The sequence below is a fragment of the Cryptococcus neoformans genome, chromosome 3, assembly GCF_000149245.1.
Source record: "Cryptococcus neoformans var. grubii H99 chromosome 3, complete sequence".
Classification (NCBI taxonomy): domain Eukaryota; kingdom Fungi; phylum Basidiomycota; class Tremellomycetes; order Tremellales; family Cryptococcaceae; genus Cryptococcus; species Cryptococcus neoformans.
Genome location: NC_026747.1, coordinates 41,137 through 64,933, shown reverse-complemented (window position 1 = coordinate 64,933; position 23,797 = coordinate 41,137). Strand labels below are relative to the sequence as shown.

General features: G+C 48.0%; 9 protein-coding genes and 2 non-coding genes; 7 read left to right on the top strand and 4 right to left on the bottom strand.

Annotated features, from left to right (window-relative positions):
* The first annotated feature begins 115 nt into the window (after positions 1 to 115).
* Positions 116 to 1,791, top strand: CNAG_03070 (compass component swd2). XM_012192924.1 has 5 exons: positions 116 to 336; positions 415 to 587; positions 650 to 1,040; positions 1,096 to 1,635; positions 1,685 to 1,791. Exons 1-5 carry the CDS (start codon positions 223 to 225, stop codon positions 1,739 to 1,741), a joined length of 1,275 nt encoding a protein of 424 aa, XP_012048314.1. The 5' UTR covers positions 116 to 222; the 3' UTR covers positions 1,742 to 1,791.
* Positions 1,792 to 1,929: 138 nt separating this feature from the next.
* On the top strand, positions 1,930 to 3,953 carry CNAG_03071 (hypothetical protein). XM_012192925.1 has 10 exons: positions 1,930 to 2,126; positions 2,184 to 2,288; positions 2,336 to 2,344; positions 2,400 to 2,665; positions 2,732 to 2,848; positions 2,897 to 2,901; positions 2,958 to 3,082; positions 3,178 to 3,308; positions 3,397 to 3,493; positions 3,555 to 3,953. The coding sequence occupies exons 1-10, from the start codon at positions 1,991 to 1,993 to the stop codon at positions 3,875 to 3,877; spliced, it is 1,314 nt and encodes a 437-aa protein (XP_012048315.1). The 5' UTR covers positions 1,930 to 1,990; the 3' UTR covers positions 3,878 to 3,953.
* On the bottom strand, positions 3,103 to 4,267 carry CNAG_12218. The gene has a single exon (XR_001045516.1). It is a non-coding gene; the product is annotated as a hypothetical RNA (non-coding RNA).
* Positions 4,268 to 4,618: 351 nt separating this feature from the next.
* Positions 4,619 to 7,132, top strand: CNAG_03072 (enolase). XM_012192926.1 has 9 exons: positions 4,619 to 4,712; positions 4,808 to 4,823; positions 5,040 to 5,171; positions 5,225 to 5,421; positions 5,477 to 5,887; positions 5,943 to 6,226; positions 6,279 to 6,427; positions 6,485 to 6,601; positions 6,652 to 7,132. The coding sequence occupies exons 1-8, from the start codon at positions 4,680 to 4,682 to the stop codon at positions 6,595 to 6,597; spliced, it is 1,335 nt and encodes a 444-aa protein (XP_012048316.1). The 5' UTR covers positions 4,619 to 4,679; the 3' UTR covers positions 6,598 to 6,601; positions 6,652 to 7,132.
* Positions 7,133 to 7,426: 294 nt separating this feature from the next.
* CNAG_12217 lies at positions 7,427 to 10,469 on the bottom strand. XR_001045515.1 has 7 exons: positions 9,563 to 10,469; positions 9,467 to 9,508; positions 8,895 to 9,349; positions 8,559 to 8,823; positions 8,315 to 8,418; positions 7,825 to 8,260; positions 7,427 to 7,762 (listed from the first exon to the last, which is right to left on the bottom strand). It is a non-coding gene; the product is annotated as a hypothetical RNA (non-coding RNA).
* Positions 10,470 to 11,091: 622 nt separating this feature from the next.
* On the top strand, positions 11,092 to 13,142 carry CNAG_03075 (DNA polymerase delta subunit 3). XM_012192927.1 has 7 exons: positions 11,092 to 11,246; positions 11,306 to 11,361; positions 11,411 to 11,841; positions 11,903 to 11,973; positions 12,031 to 12,297; positions 12,362 to 12,749; positions 12,809 to 13,142. Exons 1-7 carry the CDS (start codon positions 11,175 to 11,177, stop codon positions 13,051 to 13,053), a joined length of 1,530 nt encoding a protein of 509 aa, XP_012048317.1. The 5' UTR covers positions 11,092 to 11,174; the 3' UTR covers positions 13,054 to 13,142.
* A 261-nt stretch (positions 13,143 to 13,403) lies between these two features.
* CNAG_03076 (hypothetical protein) lies at positions 13,404 to 15,739 on the top strand (the record flags this gene model as incomplete). Its single annotated transcript, XM_012192928.1, has 2 exons — positions 13,404 to 14,703; positions 14,754 to 15,739. The coding sequence occupies 2 exons, from the start codon at positions 13,404 to 13,406 to the stop codon at positions 15,161 to 15,163; spliced, it is 1,710 nt and encodes a 569-aa protein (XP_012048318.1). The 3' UTR covers positions 15,164 to 15,739.
* CNAG_03078 (type I phosphodiesterase/nucleotide pyrophosphatase family protein) lies at positions 15,622 to 19,704 on the bottom strand. XM_012192930.1 has 10 exons: positions 19,300 to 19,704; positions 18,745 to 19,253; positions 18,645 to 18,702; positions 18,346 to 18,592; positions 18,210 to 18,296; positions 17,952 to 18,157; positions 17,838 to 17,895; positions 17,628 to 17,738; positions 17,388 to 17,514; positions 15,622 to 17,315 (listed from the first exon to the last, which is right to left on the bottom strand). The coding sequence occupies exons 1-9, from the start codon at positions 19,537 to 19,539 to the stop codon at positions 17,405 to 17,407; spliced, it is 1,626 nt and encodes a 541-aa protein (XP_012048320.1). The 5' UTR covers positions 19,540 to 19,704; the 3' UTR covers positions 15,622 to 17,315; positions 17,388 to 17,404.
* On the top strand, positions 16,311 to 17,277 carry CNAG_03077 (hypothetical protein; the record flags this gene model as incomplete). The annotated part of the gene is made up of 2 exons (XM_012192929.1): positions 16,311 to 16,935; positions 17,006 to 17,277. The coding sequence occupies 2 exons, from the start codon at positions 16,311 to 16,313 to the stop codon at positions 17,275 to 17,277; spliced, it is 897 nt and encodes a 298-aa protein (XP_012048319.1).
* Positions 19,540 to 21,797, top strand: CNAG_03079 (hypothetical protein). XM_012192388.1 has 3 exons: positions 19,540 to 20,140; positions 20,189 to 20,398; positions 20,439 to 21,797. The coding sequence occupies exons 1-3, from the start codon at positions 19,876 to 19,878 to the stop codon at positions 21,104 to 21,106; spliced, it is 1,143 nt and encodes a 380-aa protein (XP_012047778.1). The 5' UTR covers positions 19,540 to 19,875; the 3' UTR covers positions 21,107 to 21,797.
* CNAG_03080 (fatty acid elongase) lies at positions 21,550 to 23,705 on the bottom strand. XM_012192387.1 has 9 exons: positions 23,382 to 23,705; positions 23,193 to 23,291; positions 23,074 to 23,137; positions 22,906 to 22,996; positions 22,689 to 22,849; positions 22,565 to 22,634; positions 22,206 to 22,323; positions 22,069 to 22,150; positions 21,550 to 22,010 (listed from the first exon to the last, which is right to left on the bottom strand). Exons 1-9 carry the CDS (start codon positions 23,585 to 23,587, stop codon positions 22,008 to 22,010), a joined length of 894 nt encoding a protein of 297 aa, XP_012047777.1. The 5' UTR covers positions 23,588 to 23,705; the 3' UTR covers positions 21,550 to 22,007.
* Positions 23,706 to 23,797: the final 92 nt, after the last annotated feature.

Sequence of the window (23,797 nt, the reverse complement as noted above, 5' to 3'; positions counted from 1 at the left end):
CAGCACCGACACACCGGCTTTTATTCATGTTCTGACTCTATTGACCAGCTCATTTCATTACGTCATCGTTTTAAACACCATCTTTCTAGAGTTGAACAAATATCATTCATTCGCCCATCAATCCGTTTTCATGTACGATTTACTCATTTCACATTGAAATCTATTCCCATCCGATTTACACGGTTACAATCGCGAAGTCATTTCTAGCAGCAACTCTCGAGAATGGATACTCCAGGCGCCGGCCCTTCTCGTCAATCCAGCACTACCCCCGCTGCAAACAACAAACTTGACCCCAACGTGAAGCCTGGCACTGTATTACTCACTTCCGATCTTCTCGTACGTCCCTATACCTTCCGCTATTTACATCAGAGGAGTAGGCTTACCTGGATTGGATGTCACTTGCAAAAACTATAGTCCTCTTTCCAACCAGCAAAACGTTTCAAAGATGCCGTCTTGGAACCTACATCAACACCGTCCGGACCCAAGACGCATAGTGTCACAACTCTTACATTCGATGATACAGGAGACAGATTAATCAGTGCGGGGGATGATAATCAGTTTATCCTATGGGATGCGAGAAAGGGCAAGTGAGTCATCCATTTTCATTTATTTTGAAATGCTGTGGGACAAAAGCTGAGCGGGAAAACAGGAAAATCAAGTCATTCTATTCTAAAAAGTACGGTATTGATCATGTCCGATCGACTCATAAAACGGGCACTATCCTTCACGCTTCTACACAGGGAGGAGACCATGCAGTGCGATACCACTCGACACATGATAATGCGTATCTTGCGTACTTTAAAGGCCATACTGCGCGCGTACGGTCGATCGATATGTCACCTGCGGATGACTCATTCGTGACTGCTGGAGACGATGGAACTGTCCGGCTATGGGATCTGAGGGCGAATGCGTGTAAAGGGTTGGTGAATGATGTTGGAGGCTCGGCGATAGCTGCCATGGATAATACGGGAGTTGTGTTTGCTGTGGCATGTTCGGATACACAGACAATCATGATGTACGCTACGAAGACTGCAGATGTGGTAAGTTTTTTTTAGATGATGGTTTGTTAAATGAGTAATCCGAGACAATTATTAGCACCCTTTCATCCACCAAGGTCTTATCGATATTGCTCTGGAAGATATATCGACGCCTCCTCCCAAACCCATCTTCACCTCATTGCACTTTTCGAACAACGGCCAGTATCTCCTCGTCGGCACATCTTCCGACGTACATTACGTTCTCGATGCAATCTACCTTACACCTCTCCGACGCCTTGTCGGTCACTCAGGCTTGGAACGCGATGCCCAAGGTAATAAGGGTGTCGAGCCCCGACGAGGGATCAGCGGTGAAGAGCTTTGTTGGACGGCCGACTCCAGTTGGGTGATATCCGGGTCTGCGAACGGGGAAGTGATCGCGTGGGATCTTCGCCCTGAACCGGGGCAGAGCCAGTTGACGCGGTCGGATGTAGCTGGCGGGAACTGGCATACGGCGAATCCGCCTGATTGGACGACATTGAGGATACCAGATTTGAAGCCAAAGGTAGTACTGCATGGGGATGGGGCAGGGTCCGGGCCGACCAGGGCGGTCAAGTTTAACCCAAGATACAATTTGATGGCGGTTGGTGGATATGACTTGGTGAGTCTCTCCACTTTACTTCTTGGGGCGACAGTTGACGAGCGGAAAGACATTGTGGATGCCCATAAAGGACGAAGAGGCGAGGTTGGCCGCCGAAGGGTGGTAGATGCTAGATTATACATTTCATCACAACTTTATGTGCTATTTTCTATTATCATGTCTTCTGTTGCGCAAAAGAAACTTCGCGACGCGTTTATATAATATAGATTATGGTGTGCGGTGCCTGGAACGAATCGCCGATATCGCAAGATGAATTCTATAGACTGACAACCATACAATTCTCGTTTGAATTAACAAGACTTCCATTTGATTTTCAACTTCGACTGTTCACAGAACAGTTTCAGCATCATCACACATGCGGCTTACCGCACCCCGTCCCAACACCTTTGTTCCTGCTCTTCTCCCGGCAGCTCTCACGTTATTACTATTCTTATACCTCTGGACAATCTCTCATCGGCCAGCAGTGCCGGAGAAGGCAAAGATTGAGAATCGTATGTCTGTTCGCACTGTACAAATCTCACTGTGGACAAATATTTACACCGCTTTAGCGCACAGATGGGGGTTTCCAGAGTGGTATGGCAAAGGGCCGACACCGTATGACCCGGAAAGTGGATTGTCTGTCGAAAAACAGAAGAGCATCTTGTTGTTTATAGGCAAGTCCAAAACGATATGAATATGATAGTGTGCTAACAAGACACAGACCTCCCTTGTATGGAAACCTATATTTCAACTATTCAAACAAGCCGCTAACATTTAATTTGCAGACGACTCGCCATCCATCCCCAGAGCCCTCTCCACTCTTCAAGTCCTCAGAAACCACTCCTCCATACGTCTTTCAGTCATCTCCCCATTCTCATCAGCATGGAATCATCAGTCAACTGCACAAGAAAATTTAGAATTAGCTGGGTGCGAGGATGTAGATCAACTCTGGCGGATAGGGGGGTATAGTGGGGAGGTGGAGGGATGTGAAGGGGCGGTGTGGATATCGGAAGGGATGGATAGCGGGGCGAGGGTAGATGGACGGGCAAATGTAAGCTTTGTTGGATTTGACTGATTGAATGAAGTGACAAGTGCTAATGTGGTGGTTGTGGGCTAGGTCATACTGGCACAACAGCCTTTCGATATGCTCAGAGACGGGGTACCTTATGAGAGCTTAAAAGAATTCCTGGGGAAGGATTGGGAGCTCGGTCTGTTTTCATATATTCCACCAGCAGTGAGTCATATTTGTATGGATAAGGACGATAGCTGACTCCTGTTACAGGCCGAGTAAGCGTATTCCATTTGAGAAGGGGTAATATTGGCTAATCATAGCCTTCAACAAGCCCCCGCATATTTTATCCCGAAAAAGCACCATCCTATAAATCAGTAACCTACTTTCCTCTTCCATCTACACCAGAGCACAAGCATCCCAGAATGCCTTGGACTGGGAAATGGTCCAAGTACACTCGTCAGTCTTTACTCTTTATTTCTGCATTCAGCCCATTCGCCCAATTGCTCCATATGATATCTATCTCAGACACTAACGGGGAAAAACAAACGTAGCATCGCGCAAGCAACCTCCTCCAACCAAAGCAGGGCAGGACCCATTATCCCCCGATAGCGCTTATATCAAGTATTGGAGAAAGGAAGATAAACGCCGCGCAAAAGTGATGCGTAAAGCTGGTATCTGTCTTGTACGTCATTCCATGACTGTATCACTTCATCACTGGATCGAATCTACAAGCCAGGAAAATTTGGAGAACTGATATATGTAATGTTTAGTTTGAAAGATGGCAGGATGGACAGTTGGATGACAGGATGGTAGAGGCGATGATGGCGGGGTGTGTGGTTGCTACTGTTCCTCCTCAAACTGACTATGGTGCGTTTGCTTTCCCGTCAACTCTAAATCTGAGATTTTGGGTTAGCTAACGCCCGTTTAGACATGTTAAAACCACTCATCCTTCCCCTGTCACCCCCTTCCTTCTCCTCTTCCCCGCCCCCCCTTCCTCTCAAACAGCTATCTACTCTTCTTGCTTCTCCAGGCGCCTCGCAAAGATTGACATACAAAGCCCTTCACGCTTTCCTTGCTGCTCGACATCATTTTACCGTCCAAGCAAGGTTCGAGCGGGTTTGGAATGTAGTCAAGGGTTGGGAGGATGGAAAGAGGGGATATGAATTTGACGACGGTCTGATGGGGTTTAGGTGGGATTGTGGGACACTGATGGATGAGGGTGCGAGAAGGCCGGCTTGGTGTAAAGATTGACTTGCTGATATGAGATTCATACATATGCTTACGATTGACAACGGTGATGATAGAAATGAATGTTTTTTTGTCCAAGCTTTGCAGTATTCGTTCCACGCCAACTACTGCGTGCGTGTCACATGAAGATTGCCATATTCCCTTGTTTCCCTGCCGGAGAAGCAACTCCCCACAGATGCCTCTAAAGCCGATCTGCCCGATTCACCTTATTGTTGCTGTTATCTTCAAAGCCTCGATGGCTCCTCGTTATGCCCAAATGACGGACGTAGATTGTAGGGTGACGGAATGCGGAAGACAATAGTTTAGAAAACGGCTGCCGCTTCGAGTCTCCCAGGTGAATCCGTCGGAGAATGTTCATACAAGCTGTGGAGACCCCACCGGACGCGGCCGCCGTTGAAGACAAAAAAAGGGACTGCGAATGGAATTGAAAAAAGTAAAACACGAATATTTGGCCGTTTGATATTGGGGTTGAAATTGCAGCAAAAAAGGCATGGGCCAATCAGCTGGCGCGATAACGGCGTCGTTATCAGGAAGGCGAAAAGGCGAGTGGCTCGTTTAGGAAATTTGGGGCCGGAAGGAAAATAGGCACGCAAGACAGATGTGGGGGAGGGTTCGGGGTTTTGCGGCAATGGAATTAGGCGCCAATGGAACTCAGGAACAAGCCGTTTGGGGGCATACTTCAGGCGTTTAGTGTCATCACCCGCCGCGTAGTTTCTCCCCCCTTCGATTCACATCTCTTTTCTCTTTCTCTTTTCTTTTTTCTTCCAACATTATAAAAACAAAACAAGCATATTAAATATAGACAATGTCCGTCGTCACCAAGGTCCACGCTCGTCAGGTATGCGTTCTTCTTCTTGTCCTATGTCTGTCCGCAAGGAGGGGCACTATCTATGTTACGCAATGTTCGACTGACTTCCATCTCCCGTCATGTAGATCTTCGACTCTCGAGATAAGTCCATCTTCTTCTTCCGGTGTTTCAAGGGTCATGCCTGCCACTTTTTGTTGCATGTGGCCCATTGGCAACCTCTAGAAGCGCTCAGCCGCTTTTACACACGTGTTCCCACGCTGACATTAGCCTTGTCGTCTGCTTCATTGAATCTTGCATTGTCATGCCTACCCGCTCGCATCACTCAATTTGTCTAAACCCACGGATTGACGACTATACGCAACCCCACTGTTGAGGTTGACCTTCACACCGAGAAGGGTCTCTTCCGTGCTGAGGTCCCCTCTGGTGCCTCTACCGGTGCCCACGAGGCTGTAGAGTTGAGGGACAAGGGTTCCGACTACATGGGCAAGGGTGAGGTTTTACGGTCTTTTTACTGTTCAGATAATATTCTAACTGAACATTAGGTGTCCTCAAGGCCGTTGAGAACGTTAACAAGGTCATTGCCCCCGCCCTCATCGACTCTAAGCTTCCCGTCACCTCCCAGAAGGAGATTGACGACCTCCTCATTAAGCTCGACGGTACTGAGAACAAGGGCAAGCTCGGTGCTAACGCTATCCTCGGTGTCTCCATGGCCGTTTCCGAGGCTGCTGCCGCTGACAAGGTTTGTCGAACTTGGACGTTTCTTTGTTGCTCCAGATGTTAACTGGCAATCACAGGGCGTCCCTCTCTACGTCTACCTCGCTCAGCTCGCCGGTGTGTCTGAGCCTTACGTCCTTCCCGTTCCTGCTTTCAACGTCATCAACGGTGGTTCCCACGCTGGTAACGCACTTGCCTTCCAGGAGTTCATGCTTCTTCCCACTGGTGCTTCCAGCTTCACTGAGGCTATGAAGATGGGTTCCGAGACCTACCACACCTTGAAGAAGGTCATTACCAAGAAGTACGGTATTGACGCCGCCAACGTCGGTGACGAAGGTGGTTTTGCCCCCAATGTCTCTGGTGCTGAGGAGTCTCTCGAACTCCTTACCGAGGCTATCAAGCAGGCCGGTTACACTGGCAAGGTCCAGATCGGTCTTGACGTTGCTTCCTCTGAGTTCTTTAAGGACGGCAAGTACGACCTTGACTTTAAGGTGAATTACTTCCATCTCTTTAACAGTGCCCGAAGTCAGGCTGACAAAATTATAGAACCCCAACTCTGACTCCTCCAAGTGGCTCTCCGGTAAGGAACTCGCCGATCTCTACCACGGCTACTGCGAGAAGTACGACATCTGCTCCATCGAGGACCCCTTCCACGAGGACGACTTTGACGCCTGGGCTGCTTATAACCAGACTGCCAAGATTCAGATTGTCGGTGACGACCTTTTGGTCACCAACCCTCGACGAATCAAGATGGCTATCGAAAAGAAGGCCTGTAATGCCCTCTTGCTCAAGATCAACCAGATCGGTACCATTTCTGAGTCCATCCAGGCGTATGTCCTTTTCTTCCTAACGTTCCCTGAGAATATGCTGACTTCTCAACAGCGTTCAGCTCGCTCAGTCTAACGGCTGGGGTATCATGACCTCTCACCGATCCGGTGAGACCGAGTCTACCTACATTGCCGACCTTGCCGTTGCCCTCAGGACTGGTGAAATCAAGACTGGTGCACCTTGCCGATCCGAGCGAATGGCCAGTACGTCACTCTCTTCTCCAGATTCCTTTCGAGTATGTGCCGCTAACCATAATGTAGAGTACAACCAGCTTCTTCGTATTGAGGAGCAGCTCGAGGGTAAGAGCATCTTTGCTGGCGGCAAGGGTCTCTCCAAGGGTACCACTGCTCCCGAGCTCCACTCTTCCAAGTAAACACGTACATTTTTTTTCCACTCGATTCTTTGTTTGACAATAACCGGCAATCAGTATTAGGATGTTGAGTGGATCTGGGGGAACCTTGAGTTGACAGCGACGGAAGCGCGCCACGATCAAGGGAGAGTTGTTTGTGTGATGAATAAAGGAAGTATTGAGAAGTCTTTTACTCAAAAAAAGTAAGATCTGTTGAAAAATGCATGGTCGTAGAGTTTCCTCTTATGTTCATGGCACGAGTTCGGTGTTGAAACTCTTGTCTCTTCCTACTTTATCCTGTAGCTTCTGCCGTACTCCTATAGCGAATTTGTTGCTCCTCACCCTTTCTTTTAACGATAAGAAAAAACTTTGCAAGGGCACAAATATGAGGTAGCATCTAACACACATACCAAGCCAGCAGCAGGTCAACCTCAGCAGTAGTGATTCGGTGAAAAGGCGCCCACACAAATTGCAAAAAGAATCAAGAAAACTCGCCTCCGTGATGTAAAACTGTGACGTACCGATGGCTTCTCCGGTGACATTTGCTTGTAGTAGTAGGGATGAGAGATATGACACAATGAAGATGAACCCAATCGCAAGGCAAATCTGATGCGTACCTTTAGGCACGAGGAAGGCCTTCAAGGATCTCGAGGATGTCAAGTGATGATGCTATGAGTCTGCAGTTCACATGTCAGCCAAACTAAGTCGCCAGTCACAGCCTGATTACAACAAGGGTATGCATGAACTGACCACAGAGGATGGGTCAGGAGACGAGGAGAGCGGACTGAGCCCGTTGTGCATGCGTAGACATGTACGTTAGTTCGTCTTATTCTTAGTGCCAGTCTGTTGGACGGACAGGGAGGGAAAAAGATACATAAGGCCGAGTAGATAGACTTTGTTACCAACATGCCATCTATTCTCTCTTAACTCTCAATCCCCTTTGACTAAGACTTCTACTTTCCTCATACCCCTATCAATCTAATGGGAAGATATAAGCAGCCACACCACAAAGGGCTTCTCTCTGAATCTTCAGGTCCTATTGGCCCATTGGCTCCCTCATCCAACAGAACTCTTCCCTCTAGCTCCAGGGCAACTTAGCAGTAGAAAATGTAACCAACGGACAAACGAAAGAAGGTTCGGTAACAATCCTACGGGTTGCCCAATAAGCCTCCGCAATTAAGCGCATACCCTAGTATATAGTATAGTCACTCAGTCAGCACAGCTCACCATGGTTTGGTCATTAGGACTCACTCGTCAACCAAGTCTTGCAGAAATCTGCCATCCAAGCACTTTGCCCAGATCTTCGCATTCGGTGCCCCGATAGCTTTCGTTTCAACCCACCCAGTAAGCGCTTCCCTTGCGACAATGATGCCCTGTATTGCACTGAGATCTTCTCTATTCTGACCCATACTGACCCAATCTAAGTCCAAGTCCAACTCAGAACAATGTCGGTGGCTCTGGGCTTATCCGTGGAAAACCATAGAACCGATAATCCCTTTGCTGGCACTCATGGCAAGTTCTAACGTAGACTTCGACTAGCTTGGCTAACCTTGGCCAATAGAATCTATCTTTTATCCGCATGTATGTAGCTTGATTTCCTCTCCATATCCTTCCTCATCACGCAATGCCTCCAGTATCTCATTTTGGTTCGCTTTGTTCAAAGTAGGCAAACTTGCTGGAACAACGGCTTTTATCTTCGTAAGCATTCCTATTCGAATATAGTTGTCAATATTCTACTCGCCATCGCCAGCGAACATAATCTTCCCTGTAACATTTGACGGCTTGTCGTCGGCCACACTGATGTAGCTAAACAAAGACTTTTCGTCCCAAAATGGCAAGTCAGTGCTATCACAAAATGCCTATCAGCTGCCAGGTCTCATAGAATGATAGAGGGGGAGGCAGTTACAGGCTATCCAGCGTGAAACCGCTAGATTGCATTCAAATTTGTACCCATTTGCAATTTCGAGCAGCACTGGAGAACTTACCGATGAGGGTTAAATATGCAGGTCTGCATGTTCTCACAGCTCCGTTGAGCGGCAAACTCTATCTGATACACTGCAGATACAATGGCCAGCACAGCACAATGCTCATCGCCCAAACAGAGATTGAAATAATGAGTTCAGTAATTCGAAGAGTTATTATAACCTTGCGTTTGTTGCTGCGCTCTCCGGTATTTTGTAATCAGCTTTATTGTGCCGAAGACGAGGATCGGGAATTTGACCCATAAATGCGACATTTCTCTGCGGGCGGCTTTTATACAAGTTTAGCGCCCACTGACTACTGCTCACCGTTTGATGGAAGGCAAGAGAACAATTACTTACTGATAAACGACGATTGTGAACGTAGTAGACCTCTGCAAGTACAACTGTAGACAAACGACTGAGGACACGAAACTAAAGTAGCGTCAGGTGTTTTCCCGCCTTGACGAGGACAGTGACACCGCTATTGGAGTCTTGTCCGTCGTTCTGCTTCGCCTCGATGCCTTCCAACCTGAGAGGATTCCTCAGCGATAGTTGGCAGTCCCTGTACGTCGGTTGTATTTTCCATCTTTGATAATTGCGAATATTACTGTTCCAAATTATCATTCGTGCAGGCATTGGCGAATAATGTCAGACAGATGAATGGTTTAGGAACTGTCTTTGTTAAAGAGGCAAAGTCAGAATGATTGATAGTTGGTTGTACAGATGCTAGGAAGTTCGTTGCGGAGTTGCCATTGCCACCCCTTGGGAGGGTGTGCATCGTTGCCATATTTGCACCCCGGTAGGACAAACCGATGCTACAAGAGTCTGTCAGCTAGCCGCCATCGTAAAATAATGAAGGAGAGATTAAAGAGATTACTGGCTATCCATTGTGTAACAGCTACATTGCATTCAAAACAGGAGCACTTACGTACCGATGAAGGCTAAATATGACAAAGCGGTGTTGCAATTTGCGGCTGGATTTACTTCAGCGCTCTGTATAGCGTTTTTTTGCTGTGTGGCATGCTTACGTGCCCATGGTATATGGAAGATATCGATAGCGCCATGAAAAGAATCGAAAAGATTTTGGATACAGATAGAAATGCCGTTTTCAACTGTCAGAAAAGTACTTTGACAGCAAAAGATTGTAGCAGTGAATAGGTGGTTAACTCACTGGTTAGAAAAGCGTGTATTGCCACCACCTTGTGTTGAGACTGACTGCATCCTCAGGACCTCCGTACTAACTGATATAATAGCAGCCTACGAATAGTGCGTTATAATGAGAGTGATGAGAAATCTAGAAAGAAAAGGAATAGAAAAAGAGAAGGATGTTCCAAGGCAAAGGCTAATTACCATCCCTCTACTGATGCGGGTGATCTCCGATCAACTTTGTTCAGCTGTGTACACACCGGTCTGATCCGGCACTGCAGCAGTAGTTCCGACGAGGAACAGTGCGAGAAGAGTGCAGGGCTGATCCTATATATATCATGAAGCAAAAGATAGACGGATTACTCAACTAACAGCACTGTTCCTACCCCTGTTTCAGTTGAAACACATCACAGCGCATGCCCGGGCCTGTCCGCTTACCCCCTTCCCTCGTACATAGCTCACAGAATAATAGTAAGTAGTAAGTAACAGAAAATGGAATGAAAAGCCTAGATGATCACTGCATGTCGTCCTCATGGCATGGTTGATATGGTTGATACAGGCCACCGTTCAGCTGCCTACCTGCTCTGCGAATGAGGAAGGAACTTGCGATCCTCACAAAGATGATCATTCAGCAACAACGAAAGGAGAGCTTACAAATGCCTCTTTGAAGGCTACACCTTATGCGTGATTATTTTAGGCCTATAAATAAAAAGGTTGGGGATCAGGATACGCGACGAGAAATAATTGCTGTGGACTAGCAAACTGATATTTGTCTTCTGTGTATCGAAAGGAATGTCCGTCTGCCCATTCACATATTTTGCGTCGCAAACCAGAAGAGGTCGAATTAGGTAAATGAAACGCTGTTTGTCCCGATCCAGCCTCCTCGAGAACCAGAAAATTGAGATCCGGAACCCCCCCAGTCATGTTCCGGATCTGAGGAAGACGATTGCACTGTCCCGATCTGTGTACGTTCTCAATTACAATCTTGTTCGTTCGTCTTCTTTCTCCCCTCCGCAAGCGACCAGTTTCTTTTTTCAACTCGCATAACGCATATCTCACTATGTATAGCACGGTGTACAATATTGAGATTTGCCACAACGAGAGCAAGACGCTTGATTTCAGTTGTACTACAAAAGCCGCGATATTTAAATTTGTTGCCTCCTCTTGATGACGGTTCTCATGCTTGGAAGCTGTTCATCACAAAATCCACCCTTTTCTTCGCGAACATGAGCATGTAATATATATCGATGTATTGCGTATGACTGAATTGCGAATATTCTGCAAATGTATCTGCTGAGCAAACTCAAGCAACTTTGTGCAGAACGAAATCCGAAGAATTCATGTTCGCAGATCGCGTCAAAAACGCGTCAGTCTCAACAACTGTGGATTCTTACGATATATCTTGTGTCTTGCGGCTTTCCTCAACAGCAATATTTCTCTCCCATAAATTCACAAAATACATCTATAGCATTTTGACACGGTCTGTTCGCAAGTATGATAACCCCAGAACAGCAAAAACAGGTAACGCGTAAGCTTACGCATTGGATAGAAAACGAAAGCAAGATCGTGCGTTGCAGTTCTCTTCCCGTCATCGCCACTTACTCACGTCTGACGGCGTGCTGTAGGTGACTTATCGGACGGTGTCGAGAGAGATAGGATGTCATGTCAACGTAGCTAAAAAGTATGTCCACCTCTAGGGACTCGAAGGAGGATAACTGACTGCTCCGTAGCATCCTGCTGAGACACTTTGAAGCCAACCCCTCGCTTGCGGCTACATACCTCCTGACCGGGCCTCTTCTCTCCACATCTGTTTTGACACAAACTATCTTACAAAGCAGCATTACTTCTAAAGATGAGAAAAGTTTGCGCAACTTGGGAGATGGGATGGTGAAGATTGTGGATATGGACCAGAATTCCGATGCGGGGGATTCAGACGTTGAGGGTTTAGAGTCTCAGTCTCAGGGACAATCAAAAGCTCAGCGAGCAGGGTTGATGGGTACGGACGATGAAGATGAGAGAATGGAGGGAGTAGGTAACGATAGAGGTGCACAAGTAGGGGAGGGGGGAATCGGTGGTGGCAAGAGGTTGGGTGGACTTGGGTTTGGGAAGGAGAGGATCAAGAGGTGGGGAGTCGTACTGGCAACTGCCGAGGTGCTTGAAGGTAATTATCCATTTTCAATCTGATTCTGTATGAGGGGTTGCGAACTGATAAATCTGTGTAGAGAAAAGGGCACTTTTTGATGAAAGCGGGCTGAATATCCATATTTATGCCCTTTCACCCGCCCCAGTCAGAGTATGTGGGATCTTGGAGGACATGTTCGTGCAGCTTAAGCTTACCAAGATTTACCAGGATCCGGCACAGTTCCTTATTGCCGGTCTTGAACTACATGATAATGCGAATATGTACAACTCATCCATCTACGGTTCAATTACTGGGCACGCATTCAAACCGTCCGCCAAACCAAATCCCTTGGCTCCTGCCAAACCTCCTGTCAAAGGAGCCACGGCTCCATCTATTTTCGCTCGAGGTCCGAAGGAAGAAATGGTCACGGAAGAGATCAAGAAAGAAGTTAAGAAGCAAGGCTCAACCAAGCATGTCAAAGATGAGCCGGTAAAGGTAAGAGTCTGGTCGTTGTATGAGTCATGGTGAAAATGTGGAATACTCATAACTTAGCAAACAGCCTCTCCCGTCTACGTCTGCCACTGCTGCTACTGCAAAAAACAAGGCCCAATCACTCAATAAATCCAGTAGCAAGAAGCGTGTCATCAATTCTGATACTGAGGAAGACGAGCCCGGGCCTGCTAAAGCCAAGGCATCAACGTCAACATCGAAGGGCGGAAGCAGCAAGACAGCGCTCGAACCGACCTCTTCAATGGTGGCCAGGGAGGATAAGGCAGCGCTCGAAGCAATGGCTGGTATGGACGTCGACTTCTCAGATGATGAGGAACCTTTGGCCGCGAGATCAAAGGTAAAGGAGGACGCGAGGCCGTTGAGAAAGAGTGCGACTGGGAGAAAAGTCCGAAGGGTTAAAAAGACGAAACGAGAAAAGGATGACAAGGGATATTTTGGTGAGTGACATTTTATCTTAAGTACGAATAAAGTTGAAAAGGTGGTCATGACGAAACAGTATCAAAAGACTACTGGACCGACGAGTCATACTCTGGTGAATCCGAACCAGAACAAGTTGAGCCTCAACCGAAAGCCCAACCGGCGAGCAAAAGGGGGAGTAGTAAGCCGCCTATCAAGGCTCGAGAATCAGCGTCGAGCGTGGGGAGTGGGAGTGGAGTGGGTGCAGGTGGTGGTGTGAAAAAGCCGGCTGGTAAATCGGCCGCGGGGCAGAGTACGCTTATGGGTTTCTTCAAGAAGAAATAATGGGGAAACAAGGGATGACGTTATTGAGACCGGGTGTATACACTATGGAAAAAGGATCAATACATGTATGAGAAGGCTTATATCCTTTGTGTTCATGACTGGTGAGAGTGCAGATGTTGAGTTGAAAGCTGATACATCCTTTCAACTCGAGTCGAGGTCGTCGATTAATTCACCTTCTTCGACTTCGGAGTCATGGTTTTCAACATGACATTCGCTCAAGCATTCCGGCTTGTTCATCTATTCCTCCAGCTCACGCCACATGATCATTACCAATACCATCGCTCAATTTTGAACGTGCTAAAAGTATACCGGCTGATACTGTAGACTTTCAAAAAAGATAAGTCACCACAATGAATATACCTAGGTTTTATCGCCCTGCAGCTTCGGCGACGTCGTCAATCCCCAACAACTTCTTTCGTTCTGTCCATTCTGCTGGGCAAATTCCTCGGAATCATTACACCTCTCATCCGTTCAACACTTCCTTCACATCGCCTTCCTCTACTCTTAGCAACCCTTATGTGACACCCTGCAGTGTCCAACGCCCTTCCGCCTCTCCTCCCAATTTAACTCCTTCAACCCAATCGATGTCGGCATCAGCAAGTACTCGATCGGGACCACATATCATACGCCCTGGTGATCCAGCTAATGACCCACCATTTTCTCGACCTGTTGGACCGTCGTGGGCTTCAGAGGAAGGTTGGCAGCCCAGGGGGAAACCAATGAGTAGACCGGAAGAGTTGGATAAGCAAACTTTCTTGAATAGCCTTTTCAACACGAATATACCGCCTCCTGTTGGAGAGCCTGAGGTTCCGACACCAGCATCGATGGCTACCCCAAGGCAGTCACATGGAGGTGCGTCATCCACTTTCACTCAAGCACCAACCACCATGTCAGCACAGCCGACATCGACGGGATCTGCACTCAGAGGGATGTCAGGACCTAAACCGACAAACTTAACCTCCCGATTACTCCAGCTACGAGGGCAGCAAGCCCCTCAGCCGTCCACATGTAATAGTTTTACTGCAAGTTCTCCATTAACAAGGGGCACGACGCTACCTCTGGACTTTGCCCGGACGATTGGTATGAACGGAATAGGAAGAGTAGTGCAAGTGCCTTCTTCAGGAGATGAGGAAGGGCGATCAATAGGTTCGATATGGAAGCAGCCAGCACCGGCTTTTGAGCCTCCACCGTCACTCTGGGAGCCTCGGGAGACTATAAAGGATATGTGGACCCAGTGGTTGGAGTCCCATCGAGACCTTGCCGACCGCCAGACAAAGGACGCGAAGATTGTTGCGCAACAGGAGATGGATAAATGGAAGCGAAGTGCGAGGAAAAGAGATGATGCATGGTTAGATGTGGCAGAGACGTTTGGAGGAACAGCTGAAGTGATTGCGAATACGCGAGATCCTGTGCTGTCGCAAGCTCTGAGAGAAATGAAGGAGAGTCTTATGGGATTAAAGAGGACAATGGATAGCGAGAGGGCGACGACAATCAGGATAGTGAGGAGTATGGAACATCAATTTGAGAGTTTGACGAAAGGGAGTGAGTTTGGGGATCTTTTGGGAGATACTCTTAGTAAAGGTATCGACTTCGATAAAGCAAGGAATGTAGTGGAAGGTGCAACTAAGCTGAGTAGAGTGTCACGAAGTGGTAAATCTATATCTTTGCTTCTGGAGTCGGTCCAAGCTGATAGACAGTAGGTGAGAGAGAAGCGTCGCCCTGGGATAGATTCATGTCGAATTACGAAGTAAACGGGTCCCGGAGCCAACACCCGCATTTCCCGCCTTCTAACGGACATCCCCTCTGTTTACAGGGCTTGTCACCCATCCGCTCGGTACCAGGTTCACATTTGCCCTTCGGAAACAGTTCGCAGCATACGCCATTTCCTTTCGGCAGCTTCCGTGACAACTTTCAACAGCAGTTTCCGTCTTTGGGAGGATTCCCTCAACGTCAACAGCCTTATTTTGGTGATTCGCTTGGCAGTCTCGGTCAGACATTTCAGCAGCCATCTTCATCAGGTGGATTCCCTCGAAATGAATCTTCTTTCGGCTCATTCAGTCAATCACCACGGTATTCATCAATGCCGCAATTCAGCCAACGGTGGCAATAACGTTGTTGGATATCGAAATTCTGGTTGTGTAAGGATACAGAGAAACGAGGGTAGGAGGAAGACAGAGAGGAGGACTGGGGGAAGACGAAGGAAAGTAATTTTGGAATGCAGAGGAGAGAGAGAAGAAAGAAGGCGAGAGAAAGAGCAGGAGGAATGTATGAGGAGGCACTAAGGAGGAGGGAAGTACGGATGGAGGATGCAGGGAAGGTGTTAGAAAGGTAAGTCAGCTCGCAGGATTGCGGAAGATATAAAAGAGCAGCTTAGTCTTCTCGAACTCTCCTGTCTATCAATCACATTGTCTACACTTAGCGCTTCCAGTACGACTGAATACAAACGACCGAGGGCACGAAACTAGAGTAGTTTTTTAAGATGTTATCCTGCCTTTAACAAAACACTGCAGCAGGACGCCGATAGACTATGGCCCCGCACCGTAGCAAAATTGATTGTAATATAATAGCGGATACAACAGCAGAAAAGATACATATCATCACCTCCATGCCATGTACAGTTATAGGAAAAAGGCGCATGTCAGGTGTATGTAAGACGAAGAACTAAGAATCGATGGAACGACCGGGGAATAAAGAGCTATGCGAAATTGCAAAGGAAATAAGAAAAAGGAAATGTATGAATGCGAAACTCACACAATGATCATCCTTTCAAGTGCACTCCTTCTTCTTCCTTGTCGTTGGTGTAAGTGACTACAGACAAGTAGTTTGCCAACGAGGCAAATAGATCTCGAATTGCCTTTGTTATCTTACTATCATTCTGTTCTTCAAAACATAAACGTCTTCCTTCACTATATCAGCTCTGATCCTCACAACAATTTCACAAGACCACAGGAACCCGTTAACATATGTCGTCCTTTACTAGACGCAGCTCGGTCCCCCTCTCCTCTGGAATTCCTTTTTCCCCCGCCTCCCGAGCAACCGGGCCTTCATTTTCCGCCTTTTCACGCGCCCAACATATACCTCTCAACTCATCGACATGTAATAACTCCTCAAACAGTTCTGGTAACCGAATCAATTCCTCAATTCCTTGGCAAAGGTCTTTTAATGGATACAACGCTGGTCGAAAGTTATATAGTAGTAGCCAACCATCAGCCGCATCAACGTACTTTGAGATGGGTGGCAGGTTTCCAAGGACGAGTATGGGCACCTCACCGAACTTTAGGGTTGCTCAAGTCCCTGCGGCTTGGGCTACTGGCACCGAGCCTAGTAATTTGACGAGCAATCAGTCAGATACGGCGAATAATCACAGACAGACGGCAAGTCAAAATGAAAGCTCTTTCTGGAACATGCCCATACAGCGAACGTCGGGTATGGCAGACAGCTCAAAGTCAGTGAAGGATATGTATAAAGATTGGCTAAGCGGCCAGGAGGAAGACGCGAGGATTATTTTCAATGAGCGTACTGGTGAGGTGGAGCAGAGTCAGGATGAAGCCATTGAGAGTGCTCAACGCACAGACAATGTGATGAGTAGAGCACAGAGAGCTTTGGCGCTGATAAGCACTCACGTGGGGCAATTTTCTGATGAATCTCTGAAAACCGATGTAGCTACGCTTTCAAGCCTGGTGGATGAGCTATCACGAGACTTAGTGGCGGAGAGGGCCTCAGGGAGAACATTGGAAGAGAACCAGATTAGAACGACCAATGCAGCCTGTCGCGCACGTAGACTGGCAGAGGAGAGGGCAAAGGTTGACAGTGACCCCGACTTGGCGCGGTCAAGGAATTTGTGGCAAACGTACAAAAGGTTCGTGCCGAGAAGCGAGAGATGTGAGTACAAACATCACCACGATTAATTAAAAGTTGTAGTGACTTGCTGATATTGCGCTTGTAATAACAGCGCAAACATTACGATCTGATTGGGAAGCCTTTATGGACAGTGGGAAAGACCAGACGACCGAGAGCACTTTTAGCTCTGCGATCCAGAAGGATTTCTCTGCGCATCACGCATCGATGAATAGCACTTTTGTTGGCTCGGAAACCTTGCCATACACTTATTATTCCCCGCAATCGGGACCATCCTCTCAAAGTTTCGCCTCGAGCTTCGTTCCTGGTCCTTCATCATTTTATAGCAAACTCCAAAACTTTCAAAGTAGGATATTTAGGCAGTAATTCGGAGAACGGTACATGTATATGTGTGATGAGTATAGCTGATGAGGCCCAAGTTATGAGTCATTAATTAGTCTCAAAAGTTTTTGACTGTTGGTCTCGCGAATACGTACATCTATCAATTAGTCGCTCAATCCAATAATCCCTCCCAAAAGCCGATCGTCCCATTATGTCCTGGCTCGACATCTCGCAGGCTCAAGAGGCGAGTGACGAGCGAGAAAATCTCAAGATTCTTGAAGCCTACAGAAGAAAGATCAGGAGTCAGAGTCTCGTTTTTGGCCGTTTTATCTAACCCTATTGCTACAAGCTCACAAGCAAACAAAAGAGAAAGAAACGAGATATGGAAAACGTACTGTGCAAAACAGGAGGATCATGAGAAATGAACCCTTTGCCCATATCTTTCAGCGTTCGCGCAACTGGGCCGTGAGCGAAGAATATGGCTTGCATGTCGGAGTACTTGTTATCTACGCCAGTTGTGTATGGGGGGTGGAGTTGAATGGTCAGCTCTTATCCTTTTTCATGCACACATGACTGTAGTTGGGATGCATCAGGCTTGGACTTACCATAGCCATGATTTCCTCGCGGTTGATAATCTCCTTGGAAGAGAACCTCGTGCTCGTGCTGTAAAGAGATCAGAACAGAGCTCCATATAACTGGAGATTGTAGCACAAACATACACGATCAGTCACCGCCCAACCTATATCCGGTACCACATAAATGGGCGCAATTCTCCTCCCACCAGTGAAGTGCCAACGTTGGGGCATGGTATCGGGGGTGTAGACTGCAAATGTACCGTTGGAATTTTCGGCGGCTGAGAGGAGACGGGAGAGATAGAGAGAATGGTTGGAGGTGGGAGAGAAGCGGAGGCCTACGGATGGCCAACCTGTCGGAATGGTTCAGCAGAACGCTTAAAAATCTCGGGAAGGGAGACATACCGTCTTTATGCTCGATAGCTTCTACTCCGTCTTCTCCCAGGATATCGTCTAGGTATATAATTCTTTCATTACTCGTGCTCGTCATGCCTTCCCATATGTCAGCCCTCTGTCTCGGCCAAGCTCATACGTCACTCACCATGATCCGAAACGATCAACAAATCCACTACCCCATTCAGGTTTCTCTCCTCTAACCCTCGCAACAAACCACCAACCATCTCATCCATCATCCTCAGTTTCTCCTCCACCTGAGGTGCATCGGGGCCGTACCGATGGGCTGATTGGTCGATCTCGGGGAAATAGGAAGCTATGAATTCTGGACGAGTGGGAAGGGGATGGTCGAGGTAAGCAAAAATTTGCGAGAGTTTTGATGACGGTGGAAGGTTCTATATTGAAGTGAGTGGGTGATGGAATATGGGTGTGAAGCAACCGACTTACGCGGTAGGGTACAAAGTAGCTTGGGGAAGTGCCGGTTCTGGTCACAGGAGGCCCAGGCCTTGTTCTTAATCAGCAAAGTGCTATTTTGATATAAACTCACCACATGATGACAGCTGCTTTTCTTCCGACTTTCTCTACCACCTCCCAAATAGGTTCACCCCACCACCACCTACTATCCCAGCTTTTACTCTCCTCTGTATAGACAAACTGTGCCCCTTTGTTCTCCTTTTCATCAAAGATCGGATCCCAAAAATCATTCGCGACGATCCCATGTGATGAGGGATAGAGTCCCGTCATGAGCGACCAGTGGTTCGGGAAGGTTAAGGTGGGGAAAACGGGCTGCATACTTTCGGCTCGGAGACCCCATTTGGAGGTGGAGGAGAGGAAGAAAAGGTTGGGTAAGAGGTGAGCATGTGTGGAGAGATACGATGAGCGAAAGCCATCGAGGGAGAGGAGGAGAACTGTGGGGTGGAAGGGATGAGTGCCGTTGGTTAAGGTCGGGTGTCGGTAATGGGAGTGAGGTCTGGCAGAGTTGTAAGTACTTGCGATAAGGTTGATGAGGATAAGTAAAGGTGGTATGGCAAGCAGATAGAGTAAAGGTTTGGGTAGCTGAGCGTTTTTCAGCTAGGGTCAAAACCCGTTACAATGCACTCACCGAAAAGCCAGAGATGGTAATCCATCCTCTTCCACGCCTTGGCCGATGATCATACTCCATCGGCTTAGATGCTCTGCCCAGCAACATCACATCCTCTGACATGTTTCCCAAAGCCTCATCTTCCACGGGATCGATGTGAAGATCGTTGTTAAAATCATTATTATCTTCTAGATCTGAGTTTGAATGTTCCGAGACGTCATCAGGTTCGATGGGTGCTCGAGACTCCCGGATGGACGGCATCTTAAATCGCTGCGATAATTTCGGCCGTGTATCCCGCGAATTCTCTGATCAATAGTCTGGCTGCCTTGAAGAGCTGGTATGGGTCTGCAGGCCGGATGCTACAGCATAGCGACGAGGCGTGGAATGTAGTTTGTTGTCCAAAAAGACACAAGCATCCCATCTTCAACGGAAGGCGGTTTGTTGACAATAAAGGCGCGATTAGCGGGATCAGAATTTCACTACCCTCCACCTTGGAAGTGGATTAGAAAGTGGAGGTCCCGAAATCTGCCGAGTTCCGATGATACATTGTTGTCAACGAGACTTCCTTCCCTCTATCATGTTGTTATCTAATATAGCATGCCCATTCCCTTCTGCCGCCTTGTGATCGCGCTGGGTATAGCATCTTTTATCCTACTCCCATTCGCCTATGCCTCCACCGGCGACCGGAATCCCACTTTCCAGCACTGCCTGAGGGGTTGCGCTCTCACCTATTGCGATCCCTCTCAGCCTCCTATCGCCTTTTATCTCAGGCTGTTTGGGTGGACATGTGCTGAGAATTGTGCGTACCAATGTTCGCATAGCTTTACCGATAACGTCCGCGCTGGTAGTCGGTATCACCAATGTACGTTCCCTCTCCACCTTGTCGGGTGTCGGTCGCTAAACAAAGTAGTCTACGGGAAATGGGCGTTTTATCGTTTGGGCCCTTTCCAAGAACCTTTCTCGATTATCATGTCGCTTGGAAATCTGTGGGTTAACCTTCAGGGTGTTTCTGCCGTGAGGAGACGAATTAGATCGGAGAACAAGCTTCGGAAATGGCTCGTCACGTTGGGTTTTGTGCAGGTTAACACTTGGATTTGGAGCGCAGTGTTCCATGCGAGGGGTAAGTATTCATGGACAAGACTCAAGCTGATAGATTATAGACAAACCTTGGACGGAGCGCCTCGACTACTTTTCCGCAACTCTCACCATCGCCTTCACCCTTCTATACTCTATCATCCGTATCTTCCACTTCCAAACACCCCTCCATACGTCCCGTTCCCTTCTTCCTGCTTGCGTGGCGGTCATCTTACTGGTCCTCAGCCATTTCAAGTACATCCTCTCTTTTCCTCTGGGACAGTTCCCATACGGCTACCACACAATGTTCAACCTCTGCCTCGGGCTTATCCATAACTTGCTTTGGGTCCTCTGGTCATTCTCCTTCCGTTTCCCTTACCCTACCCTCCGTCTCGGTCGTTCTCTTTCCCTCTCCTTCCCTCACCCATATCCACCACACGACCCATACGAAAATCCATCCCCCAAAGAATCTTCTACCCCTGCCGTTCTTGTTGGCTTGACGACCCTCGCCATGTCACTCGAACTATGGGATTTTGCCCCTCTCTTCCGTGTGATTGACGCACATTCGTTGTGGCACATGGCGACGATTCCGCTGACGATGGGGTGGTGGTATTTTCTGATGACCGATGCACTAGAACTGGAGGGTAGCTTGTTGGGTCAGGGAGGGATGGGTATTGGGTTGCCTGAGGGGCCTAGTGGACGCGGAAGGGGCGGAAGGCCGTCGGGGAGAGGAGAGATGCGGACGTGCCAATGACACCGACGTTTCAGCAACTCGCGTCAGGTCGCGTTAAGTTGACGAATCCTAGTCCGAGCCCGGGGACGAAGATGCGTATCAGCCCCAAGTCTTCAAAGCCCGAATAGAAGAGATGCGGAAGGGTATTCGTATCCGGCAAAAAGGGGAGATTGGAAGGAAGTTTTGGGAAGGAAGAGTGTCTTAATGTGCGAGGAATTTTCCCCAGTTTCGGACCCTCGTTCTCATGTACCAGCACGTGAAATTACAACTCGCCGAAATACTCAGAAATCCAGTAACTTTGTGCTGGTTGAAATTGAAATTAATATCGAATGCTGTGGTAACAAGATGGGCTGGGAAGGTGATGGGTGCTTCGTTGCCACAAATTCCTCCCTCCTCCCTTCCGGTCCCGATCCTTATACGTCCAGGAGTGAGGTGGCCAGATGAGATATATGAACCCAAAAAGAACTATTGTGCAAAATGTAAAAATAGATGCTGCATCTCCGGGGAAATCCAAATTCAAATCCAAATCCACAAAATCGGACAAGCAAGTCTCGCAATAAATTAAAAACTAGCCTTTTGTGATTGAATGATTAAGCCGAACATTACTGGAGATAAAAAAGATGTAGTGTTTTTCGGGTTGGGTGGGGGGTTTATACTTGTACGACATTTTTCCCTGTAGAAAGAAAATGCAAAAAGACATCCTCATGACACATATTCACACATATCCAGCCTTTCCCTTCCTCCGCCCGCGATAAAGAGCCTTACGCTCCTTTCCGTAGCTCGCCTGCTCGCCTCGCCCTTTCCATATGATCTCCGCTCTTCTTCTCCTGCTCTCGCAGTCCCAACTTTGACGCCCTAGTTCCTATCCCTACTCTTGCACTTCTGTGATGACTACCGTTCCCCGCTTGTTCTGAAGTACAACCTACTGCTCGACACAATCAGCATTGTCACTATTTCGATAATTACCCGATTGTTTGACCTACCTTGGACTTGGAAGAACCTCGGATCTCGGTGGCCTTGCCCTTGCCCTTGGCGACACCCTTCTTGTAAGTAGCCTTGTAGAAACTATCAGATATCATAGTCAGCCAATGACGGAAGAGAAGCAAAATGAAACACGTACGCGATGAACAAGACGAGGTAAGAACCCAAAAGACCGCAACCGAAAAGAGCGGCACCCTCACTGCCAGCACAGTCACCGACCGCAGGAACTCCGTACTTGACAGCAAAGTGGCTGTAAGCTATAGAATCAAAACAATGGTCAGCGCGTATCCTAAAGCACAACCAGGTGGTGGAATAGAGATGCCCGGGGGGGAGGGATAAAAAGAGTAAATAATAAACTAAAGAGAGATTGGGCTAGAGGACAGGGGAAGGAGGATAAATGTAAAGAGAGGAAAAAAAAAGAAGTACTCGAAGGAGAAATAGGGAATAAAAGGTTGGGGTACTGGTTGTGCGAGTAACGATGAGAGAATAGTAACGTGCTTGCGAAGAAAACGATGAAAAGGTCGATGATGAACTGAGTAATCTGAAGGGTGGTGAGGTACTTCTTCCACTGTGATCAAGGTTTAGCTGTGACTGAAAAGGCTTGAGAAATTTCGTGGCGTACCCAGATCTTGGCACCGCCGGCGGTGGCGTAATAATAGTAGTACATGATAACGTGAACAGTGAGGTTGAGGGTAATGACAACCCATTGGACAGAGGTCTCGCCGTTGAGCTGGGTGTAGCAGAGGACGGCAGTAGCGGCGTGGTGGAAGACATGAAGGAAGGCTAAACAGGGTTGGCTTTGTGGGACGTGGGACGTATGAATTGGAAAGCACACTTACCAAGAGGCTTCTTCTTGAGAACGAGGAAGACAGTGTCGATGAGCTCAACATACTTGAAGTAGTAGTTGATCATGTAGAAAGTAACCAATCGCTGATTCCGCATGTCAGTGATGCTCCGTCTTCTCAGAGCCATACAACGCGTCAGAACTTGAACCAGGCCGAACTTACGGGCGTGAACGCAGAAGTGTTGCAAATAGACCAGAAGAAACCATGCTTGAGGAAGAGAGGAATGCTATAAAGGAAAAGCATGCGTTAAAAGCTGCAGACACGCGCGAGATGTCACGTACATTTCTTCAAGCATCAACGCAAGAAGAAGACCAGAACCGAGGGTAAGGTAGACATTGTGAATCTGGAAGGGAATCTTGAGCTTGAAAGGTTGTCGGTTCCTTCAACGAATTGTTAACCATATCCCGTTCCGCTCCAACGCGCACCGACGCGTTCGCTCTCCCACGCCAGACAAAAGTAAAGAAACTCACTTCATCATCTCCCGCCCTCCAAAGATGACCAGAAGATAGGTGCCGACAGCAGCGACTACGGCCTTTTGGGTACTGAGTGGAGACTCTCCGGGAATCCAGGTTCTGTACCCGAGAGAGGGATGAGGGAGGCTGAGCGCGTCCCAAACCGAGGTGATGGCGGTGTAGAGGGGACCGGGTCCGGGAGTCCAGGCGTCGAAGGGGAACATGGTGGAGGATGAGCTGAAAAGGAGTGTAGGAGTGGGCAGCTGCGGAGGGGTCAGGGGAAGAATAAAAAATGGGCAAAGAAGAAGAGGAAAAAAAAAGAAGGAAAAGAATGAAATAAGGCGGTTTGGAATGGTCACTGCCCGCCCTGGCATGTTTTTTTTTTCTTGGGCCAGGCGGTGGTCCGTGCGGGTCGCGCGCCCATGTAGGCTCTA

Coding starts and splice junctions, on each gene's coding strand:
- CNAG_03070 (XM_012192924.1), top strand. CDS start 223: ATGGATACTCCAGGCGCCGGCCCTTCTCGTCAATCCAGCACTACCCCC. Junction 588..649: donor TGGGATGCGAGAAAGGGCAA/GTGAGTCATCCA, acceptor GCGGGAAAACAG/GAAAATCAAGTCATTCTATT. Junction 1,041..1,095: donor CTACGAAGACTGCAGATGTG/GTAAGTTTTTTT, acceptor GACAATTATTAG/CACCCTTTCATCCACCAAGG.
- CNAG_03071 (XM_012192925.1), top strand. CDS start 1,991: ATGCGGCTTACCGCACCCCGTCCCAACACCTTTGTTCCTGCTCTTCTC. Junction 2,666..2,731: donor GGGTAGATGGACGGGCAAAT/GTAAGCTTTGTT, acceptor GTTGTGGGCTAG/GTCATACTGGCACAACAGCC. Junction 3,494..3,554: donor TCCTCCTCAAACTGACTATG/GTGCGTTTGCTT, acceptor ACGCCCGTTTAG/ACATGTTAAAACCACTCATC.
- CNAG_03072 (XM_012192926.1), top strand. CDS start 4,680: ATGTCCGTCGTCACCAAGGTCCACGCTCGTCAG. Junction 5,422..5,476: donor AGGCTGCTGCCGCTGACAAG/GTTTGTCGAACT, acceptor TGGCAATCACAG/GGCGTCCCTCTCTACGTCTA. Junction 5,888..5,942: donor AGTACGACCTTGACTTTAAG/GTGAATTACTTC, acceptor ACAAAATTATAG/AACCCCAACTCTGACTCCTC.
- CNAG_03075 (XM_012192927.1), top strand. CDS start 11,175: ATGATAACCCCAGAACAGCAAAAACAGGTAACGCGTAAGCTTACGCAT. Junction 11,842..11,902: donor AACTGCCGAGGTGCTTGAAG/GTAATTATCCAT, acceptor AAATCTGTGTAG/AGAAAAGGGCACTTTTTGAT. Junction 12,750..12,808: donor GGATGACAAGGGATATTTTG/GTGAGTGACATT, acceptor ATGACGAAACAG/TATCAAAAGACTACTGGACC.
- CNAG_03078 (XM_012192930.1), bottom strand. CDS start 19,539: ATGCCGTCCATCCGGGAGTCTCGAGCACCCATCGAACCTGATGACGTC. Junction 19,254..19,299: donor TTACCATCTCTGGCTTTTCG/GTGAGTGCATTG, acceptor AAAAACGCTCAG/CTACCCAAACCTTTACTCTA. Junction 17,739..17,837: donor GCGAGGAAATCATGGCTATG/GTAAGTCCAAGC, acceptor CAACTGGCGTAG/ATAACAAGTACTCCGACATG.
- CNAG_03079 (XM_012192388.1), top strand. CDS start 19,876: ATGCCCATTCCCTTCTGCCGCCTTGTGATCGCGCTGGGTATAGCATCT. Junction 20,141..20,188: donor TGGTAGTCGGTATCACCAAT/GTACGTTCCCTC, acceptor TAAACAAAGTAG/TCTACGGGAAATGGGCGTTT. Junction 20,399..20,438: donor CGCAGTGTTCCATGCGAGGG/GTAAGTATTCAT, acceptor GATAGATTATAG/ACAAACCTTGGACGGAGCGC.
- CNAG_03080 (XM_012192387.1), bottom strand. CDS start 23,587: ATGTTCCCCTTCGACGCCTGGACTCCCGGACCCGGTCCCCTCTACACC. Junction 22,324..22,564: donor TTTCATCGTTTTCTTCGCAA/GCACGTTACTAT, acceptor TTGATTCTATAG/CTTACAGCCACTTTGCTGTC. Junction 22,151..22,205: donor TACCTCGTCTTGTTCATCGC/GTACGTGTTTCA, acceptor GATATCTGATAG/TTTCTACAAGGCTACTTACA.